The 8,709-nt window shown below is 37.9% G+C and overlaps 1 protein-coding gene across 1 annotated transcript; it reads left to right on the forward strand.

The window, feature by feature from the left end:
* Positions 1-1,884: 1,884 nt before the first annotated feature.
* On the forward strand, positions 1,885-5,382 carry LOC140003997 (GATA transcription factor 8-like). Its single transcript, XM_072074220.1, has 3 exons — positions 1,885-2,382; positions 3,182-3,442; positions 4,154-5,382. Exons 2-3 carry the CDS (start codon positions 3,215-3,217, stop codon positions 4,949-4,951), a joined length of 1,026 nt encoding a protein of 341 aa, XP_071930321.1. The 5' UTR covers positions 1,885-2,382; positions 3,182-3,214; the 3' UTR covers positions 4,952-5,382.
* The last annotated feature ends 3,327 nt before the right edge of the window (positions 5,383-8,709 follow it).

An 8,709-nucleotide genomic window follows, 5' to 3' on the forward strand; every position in this document is an offset into this window, starting at 1 on the left:
TATACTTGGGTTAAGTGTAAGTAGAATTTTTTTTTTTTGGGATAAAAAGTAAATTTTTTTAACTGATTTTTGAAAACCCGTTAAGTACCATTTGATTTACATCACCGCCACACGATCGGTAGTAGGTTAAACATGCATGCAACTGAAAGTTACATATCTGCAATTTAACAAATACAGTACATCTTAAAAATCAAAATCCTAAGATATTCTCAATGAGATATTTCATCATTTTTTTTGAACGGTTTTCATTCATGAGATCCTCGTGCTTGCCGTCAATGATATTACTTGCTTTCCATTGTAACGTACAAGTTGTAGCCACTACAAAATTTACCGTCAAGATTTACTACCGGCGGTAACGTTTATTTTCACTTTGTAAACACACGGTGGCACTACAATATGTGCTTTACGCGCTATGTAGATGTGTTAATGCATTGCATTTGAAGGCATCAGTGTGATTGGCTGAGGTGACGATAAATCAACCTAAGTGGATGAGTTTCATTGGATCGTGCGTCCACGCTTCTTATGATATGCAGAAATCACTTCCCTCGTCCAGTCCAGCTAGATTACTTGCGTCAGACTAAACGGCGGTTACATTAGAATTTAGAAGGAACATGAGAAAAGTCATTATTTTTTCCCTTCTAGAACTGAGAACAACGCGGTTAAGTTTTGTTCTTTTTTCTTTTTCGGTTAAGTTTTCAATTGGAATTACAGCCCACGATGGCACATCATACCCAAAGTAGAATTTGCGCCCAACCTCCCGGCTCTAAAGTTGAGTTTGGCAAAGGCACGTACAACTCTTAAGGCACGATGTTACACCCTTTGACTCCCCAATTTCCAATCTTCTGTTAAAGCTAATGAAGTCTATATACTAAATGATTTTTATTTAGATGAGATGAGACGATAATGTAGTGCATTTTTATAGGTTTCTTTAATTGTACTAAAATAAATAGACTTAGGAGATCTTTTTATCCCTGCAAATTTGTTTTTAACGATTAATGCTCGGTGATGAAAGAACAATAATATTTTGAGCAGAGGAAGAAGTTATCTCGAACACGATTTTTTCCACCTACTAATTACTTTTTTTGATAAACAATACGTGATACACTATGATTGATCACGTTTTTTTTTTTTTTTGGTACAAATAATGCAATACCTTTTTCGTAAATGAATGAGAGATTCATGATGATTTCACAAATGTCTCTGATAAATTTGTTTTATCGTGTACTTACTTATTTTACAATAATAATGTTTGTTTGGATTGAGTATTATTTATCCAGTTTTATTTGCTTACATCATCATTACAATTTTCAATACACCTTTTTACCTTTTCAATTACCTTTTATCTCACATACATCACATCACAAAAAGTGCTACAGTAAAAATATTCCAAATAATCCCAAATAACTTACAATCCAAACAAACTATAAGCGTCTAACAATGAAAAAGCCTAAAGAAAAATATCCACACTGCAAATTAATGTGCTCACTCACATATTACTCGACAACAATAGGGTAATTACACAAATTTCTTCTTTTGATCATTTTTTTCAATCAATCGACAACATTTACAAAAATTTCCCACGCCACTCCCGGCACAGGTACAGATAAGTACTGAGACTAGTATAATACATGCCCACATAGATACGTATATGATGAGTACGCGTGTGTGTATAGATGTGAAGCAAGGTTGAAAATTAAATGAAGAAGGCGCGGTGGTGAGGAGAGTGTGGGACCCGTGTGCAATCAGAGGAGAGAGAAAGACACAAATCCAAAAAAAAAAAAAAAATCAATCAAAAGAAATGGGGAAAAAAAAAAGGGGGGGAGAAGAAAAGGAATGGTTATGCCGATGAGTATGAGAATAGTGTGTGTGTGATTGAATTGAAGAAGACTTAAACATCACGACAGTGAAGGATGTGTGTTAAAGGACAGCTAGCAATGAAGCGAGAGCTTCACCTACCATAATAGTGTAATACCCCATTACTCTCTCCCACCCCCACCCCGCCTTTTTAGCCTTGAGTTCCATTCTGCTATTTCCTCTTCAATTCACTTCACTCTTTCTCTCTGGCTCTCTTTCTTTCTTTCTTTTTCTCTCTCTTTTCCAGCTTCGTATATTTGTAGCAACAATAGCTAGTAATATTAGTGGTACAACAGAAAGTGAGTGTAATGGAGGAATAGTTTAAAGAGTTTTGGCTGTTTTTTTGTTTGTCTCTTCCTCTTTTCCGGTTTTCTTCTTCTTCTTCTTCTTCTGAATTCCTTCAACTGGGATTTTTTTTGAAACTTGTGCCAGAGGCGAATTTTATTAGACTTCTCCAGTTTCCTGCTGTTGTTACTAAGGAGTAGGGAAGTCATTTAGGCGGGAGAATTTTTTGGGCATTCCATTCAGGTTTGATTCTGCATTTTCTGCAATTCTTTTTCTACTTATGGCACATAAAGGGCTAAAAAATGTTTCCTTTTATGAACATTTACCCTCTGAAAATCGATTTTCCTGGGCGGTTTTTGAGAATTTGGGAGATGCAGACGAAGGGGAAGAGTATGAACATGTAAAGTTTGAGTCTTTATAGTTAATTCTTTTCTTTTTAGTTTCAAGGACCAAAATTACCAAAGTTTCAATCTTTTTCATTTTAACCCTTCAGTTTTTCAAACACTGGATGATTTATTTCACTCTCTGCATTTTTTTTTCCTTTCTAATTTTCTGCACCTGACGTTTTGTTCCATTTTGCATGTAAAATTAGACAATTTTGCACCCTGGGAAGCGGTCTGCATTTTGTTTTCTGCTTGCATGCTGAAAACCTCAATGTTAGCTTCAAAAGTTTGCATGTCGGTGCATGAATGTTCTCTTTTTTTTTTTTGTTTTTTTAAAAATGCGAATTTTGCGAGAGAGAGAGTTGAATGCCTTTTGTCGGTGCTTTCTCACATGCCATGCTCCTGGGTTCGCAGTAAAGATTATGGGAATCTCTCTGTCAGCATCTTATTTCTTGTAATAATTATGCAAAAATCCAAATTTGATTCGAAAATCGAACCTCTTTTACTGCCATGTTTTAAGGTGGCCCCTCCAATCCAAGATAGCAAAAACGAAACATTTCATTTTTTTTTATCCTCATTAATTAATTGCCTTCTGGAATTTTAACATGTTAATTTTGTGTTACCTATCCATTTATATTCTGTTTTCCAAACCTTTTCAGGTAGAATTCTGAAGGAGTCCAGGATTTAGAAGAATGGGGCCAAATTTTGTGGATGAGATAGACTGCGGAAGCTTCTTTGATCACATTGATGACTTGATTGAATTCCCTCCTGAGAATGAGTGTGGTAACGGCCTTGTTGGCTCTGGTGACTGCAAGAATTTTCCTAGCCTTTGGGATGAAGCCCTGCCGGACACCGACACCCTTTTCACCGGCAATACCAGCAATTCGGCTTCTGACCTTTCTGCAGAGCTCTCTGTTCCGGTAATCATTAGCATTACCTTTCCACATTCGATAAATGGCAGCATGGTTTTAGAAAGTTTTAGATGGTGAATCTGCCTCAATTGTTTGATCAATTGTGGTAATATTTGAACATTGCATTGAACATCAGTATTTGAAAGTTGTCTGATGCATGTGACCTTATGCTTTGACGGTTATTGATTAAAATAATTCTGTCACTTCTTTGTGGGTTTTTGTTTTGTTGTGGATGGAGTGCAACAATTGCGTTGTTGTGTAGTCATTTGTCATGGATGAGATAAGATGTTAATTTCTGCCCATCAACTTTGATTCTTGTTATTCGTCAGAGACATGAGTTACTCTGAGTTATTCGTTTCTGTTAATCTTAACGGTTACGAATCTTGTTCTATGCACAGGCGCTGAGAAGGTTGTAGGATTGAAAGGTCCGGCCTGTTAAATGGTAGTAATAGAGTGTTTGGAAAGCAATATCTTAATTGTTCGAAGTTGTTTTTTAAAATTCGAATATTTTGATCTCGATTGGGCTCTGGTCAATGCAGAGATGTAATGGGAATCATGTGTTGAAATTTCATGTTTCCCATTTGTGCCCGTTTGTCAAATTAAAGTTTCTTGAAAGTTTCTTCCATTTTCTCGAGCTGATGGTTCATGAGACTAATATTTTCATCAACTCATCTTTATCCAAGACTCTCTGCTGATATCTTTACCTTGATTTTCTTGCAGTACGAGGACATTGTTCAACTTGAATGGCTTTCAACCTTTGTGGAGGATTCCTTCTCTGGTGGAGGGATGACTCTTAGCAAAGATAATTCATCTGTCAACAAAGACAATCCCTGCAACCAATTTCAAACCTCCAGCCCTGTTTCTGTGCTTGAAAGTAGCAGCAGCAGCAGCAGCTCCTCCTGCTCAGGGGGGAAAACTATACCGCTTAGCCCCAACCACCGTGGACCACAACGTGCCCGTAGCAAACGTCCGCGCCCGGCAACCTTTAACCCCCGCCCGGCTATTCAACTTATCTCTCCGCCGGCCTCCTTCAGCGAGGCTCCTCATTTGTTTCTTGCTCCTGGAGTTTCTTCAGAATCGGAGAATTTTGCGGAGTCTGAATTTGTGAGGAAGTTCCCCAAGCCTGCTGGAGGAGAGCATAAGAAGAAAAAGAAAATCAAATTGACTGTTCCTCTGGGCCCGATGGAGATAAATCAGAATTCAGCATCACAAGCTGTGAGGAAATGCATGCACTGTGAGATAACAAAGACTCCTCAGTGGAGGGCTGGGCCTATGGGGCCAAAAACGCTCTGTAATGCATGTGGTGTTCGCTACAAATCCGGCCGTCTCTTTCCAGAATATCGCCCTGCAGCAAGTCCCACATTTGTGCCGTCCCTGCATTCAAATTCTCACAAGAAGGTTCTTGAGATGAGGGGCAAGGTTGTTGAGGAAAACACTACAGCGGGGACTGCAGCAAAAGCCTCAGCTGCCGGAAGAGAGCTAGTTCCAGAGAGTAAACCCTCGCTAGAATACATTTGAGATTAGGAGCAGAGAATGGCTTCCTTGGAAGTCATTTTTCTTCTCTGCCTTTTTTCATTTAGTCCTCTTGCTGTTCTCTTACTGTATTTCCATTTCTTCGTTCGTTGGTTCTTTGTACAGAGATGTAATGGGGGAGGGATAGGAGCATAGGTGACCATATTTAGCTATTAGGGAGAAGGAATGATATGAGAAGGTACTAAAAAACTGATAAAAGAGATAATGGGGAGTTTTAGGGCTAGGGCTCAGCTTTAGCGATGTTGTTTAGGTCCTTTAAAGTTAATAGGTATTTGGGGTCAGTGTTCTCTTTCTGGTTTATTTGGGTCAGTGTTCTCTTCCCAGCCTTAATGGGAATTCTTTTTGCAGTTCATGTGCTTGTAGGAAACTCTGAAAATGAGACTGCTTTTAAATTAGAGTCTTTAGTTATTTTACTCTTTTCTTAGAAGTCTAGATCTGCTGCAAGTTTCTTCGAGCTCCAAAACTTCCTCCCTGCCTGTGTTGATGCCTTCTTTCAGTTGCTGGCCGCCTTCCAATGGCAAAGATTGGTTAAATGTAAAATGTCAGGAAAATGAACGCACTCCGGTAACTTTGAATGGTGCCTGAATTTTTAATCCAAAATTAAAATCGGTCTCATGGGTTCGACTGTGTCATGGGGAAGAGAAACAGAATGATACTACTAACACCATGGGAAAAACAAAGAACAAAACTGAGACGAAAAGAAATTATTGTGTACTAAATGCACTGGATAATGCGGAGAAGCCAGTGGCAGAAAGAAATACTCCTACGAATAAGTAGCAGTCGTAGAAGTAGGCAAGTAGATTGTGGGTACTTTTGACAAGGATACAAAAAAAAAGGGTAGATTGTGGGTATTAGAAATTGATCGAGCAGATGAGGACTTTTTTGTCATCTTCAACAGAGACCAGCAGCTGCAGCTGCCAGAATGTACTGTTGCATGTGATGTTCAAGGGCGTTCGATGCTTAAAAGTCTTGACTGACTGATTCTGATTCTGATTCTGATTCTGATTCATATTCATGAAGAGGACAGCTATTAAGCTTGTGAAGTCAGTTTTCCAGAATAGTACGTGAGTGCGTAGCAGCTAATTCCATTATCGAGGGAGGGCTACACTACTGACTATTCCCTCCCTCCTAAAGGACGCACCACGAAACAGGACACCAGGCAATTGAACCTGGTGATTCGTTGCCGACGACCCCTTCTCCTCTCTCTGGATTCATGATTACTCCACTCTCTCTCAGCATTTTCTGCTTCAAGTTTGTGTTTTTGCGGGGAGGAATGTGCCCTCCTGACCACTAAACTATTGTCATTGCACTCTTTTGACCCCTCAATAATATATTGTCACGAACAAGGCCATCAACAGAGAATAGAGCGTTACGTTTAAGAATCTTCGTCAAATTTAGCCGTGAGTACTGACGGTACGAGGAGTACATTTTTCCTTGGGCTGAAAAGTGAATACTTAAGAATAAGAACATCTTGGTTCCTTTTCCTTTATTGTGAGAAACAGGTACATTTTTTTTTTTTTAAAACTGTGTTGGTTAATAATTGTTAACTCATGTAATTAGCCTCTGGAAGGATCACAAATTCTTGAGGGATCCACGAGAAAATCTCAAAGTGATACTCTACTAATAATTAAGTTGATGAATGCCTGGAGAGAATGGTTGGAATGAAAGAGATTGTAAGTAAAAGATTTTGGATTCAAAACCTCTCACTCGCTTGCAGAAAGAGAGCAAAGTTGATAAACGCTAAATAAACTTGATGAACGCTGCTTGTTGATAATGAATCTGAGAGGTTGAACTCAGAAGGGGAGTTGCAGTCTTTTATCTTTTAATCAATTTTAAGCCTGATAGTTTTTTATTAGGATAACTCACCATATCAAACAAATTTATCCATCAAAAATCTTGATCACAGACGTGCTTCATAAATCTGTTTCTGAGTTGCATGGTAAAATATCCAACCTCCCCTTAAATTTTACTACATATTTTACCTGAAAAATAGAAAAAGAAATACTAAATCCGACCTCGAATTGAGAATCTTATCTTAAACCAAACAAAAGCAGCCAAGAAATCTTATCTGAAGCGTTAAGTAATTGGGCCAAGAAGCCCGGAAAGAGCTGCAGTAAGTAATATTTCAGGAGTGGACATCAATGTCAAAAGCCCAGTCCGTTATGGTGGCTCCCCAAAGTTGTTGGATCCTGACACTCACAGTTTCGTCCGCCTGACGAAATTTGGGCTCCCAATTAGGATCCTCCTTATGAAATTCGGGCTTGGTTTGTCTTTGGATTATTAAATACAGGGTGACTAGTATCGTTAATGAACTTATACGTTTAAGAATTAATCTTGTATACACTGACAGTATATACACTTTCACCGTTAAACGCATAATATATAACTCGAATTGAATTTAAAGCTCAAATTTTACATATGTATCATATATCCAACGGTGATAGTGTATACATCGTCATCAATATATATAAGAAAAACTGTTTTCTCTTAAAAAAAACTGTTTTCTAAAGGCATTAGCCAGACCTAAAACTTTGCTTAAATAAAGGGTTAAAACCCAAAAAAATGAAAAAGGAAAATGCAAGTTATAATTGGTCCATATATTTGTACATGGAACACAATAATGGCACTATAAATGGAGGCAAACAGGTGACACAGACAAGGCAACAGGCAATAGCAAAACCGACAACATGAAGAGGGCCAATGGTGATTAGTTGAACAACATTGTATCGGCCACAGAAAAGGGCCTCTCCCTTTGGAAAGATACCTTCATCTAATATCACATCACACTACAGAACTTCCCAAATGCTATTGTCGTCGCACAAAGTGGAAAATAATCGTGGCTCAAATAATTAGTGCTTGGGCCCCTATGCATTTATGTTTTGTTTGACAAGTTATATTCGAGGTTACAGGCAACATTAATGTTAAATCAGCTTGTTCCCTCTAAGAAAAAAAAAAAAAAAAAAAACTTCAAGATCAATTCATAATATAGTAGTATATATTAACACCTTTGGGCTTGATCTTTAATCCCTTTTTTGAACCTCCAGTAGCATCATCCTTCTTGTTGATTATGGCCAATTATTGCTTTGTATAAATCATATAATATATGTATGCATGTACGCATGTATGTAGATGATTGCAAGTTTGATGATACCTGTAAGGCCGACGGGCAAAATGCTTATGCTAAATGCTGAATGTTCATCAAATATTATTCATAATCTAATTACTGATAAGTTTTTCTTTTCTTTTCTTTTCTTTCGTTCTCTCTCTTTCTCTGTCTATTTTGTTTTGGACCCTTTTTGGTATGGGGTCAAGATTTTGATTTTTCTTTTAACAGAAACCCCAGAGCACTACACCCACCAATTGAGATTCTAAGTGTTACTTTGTGTAAATTATACAGTAAGTACTGGTGATTTGTGTGTGTGTGTGTGTGTATTAGCTTCCGCGTTCATTTATTTATTGACTCTAAAACCCTGCCAAAGATGATGTATAATGGTCCCTCACTTCAAATGTGGACCTAATTTACAGCTAGAATTGTCCGATAAGCGTGCTCTATTACTGTTTCAAAGTGTAAAAGAAGACAAAACATGTTAAGAAAAGAGAGAGAAGAAGCAGAACAAGTCAAAACAAGGTTACTTCACCATGAATTTGTCCTCTAGCTGTCCATGAATTAGTTAGTAATCGTAGCAATTAGTGTCTTTGATATTTTTGGCAACTCGATCGTCCATGTAGTTCAACTACGTACC

Source organism: Coffea arabica, chromosome 2c (genome assembly GCF_036785885.1).
Source record: "Coffea arabica cultivar ET-39 chromosome 2c, Coffea Arabica ET-39 HiFi, whole genome shotgun sequence".
Classification (NCBI taxonomy): domain Eukaryota; kingdom Viridiplantae; phylum Streptophyta; class Magnoliopsida; order Gentianales; family Rubiaceae; genus Coffea; species Coffea arabica.

Excerpts from the sequence above, each read along its gene's own strand:
- LOC140003997 (XM_072074220.1), top strand. The coding sequence starts at position 3,215 with ATGGGGCCAAATTTTGTGGATGAGATAGACTGCGGAAGCTTCTTTGAT. Across the intron at positions 3,443-4,153 it reads CTGCAGAGCTCTCTGTTCCG|TACGAGGACATTGTTCAACT; the intron begins GTAATCATTAGC and ends ATTTTCTTGCAG.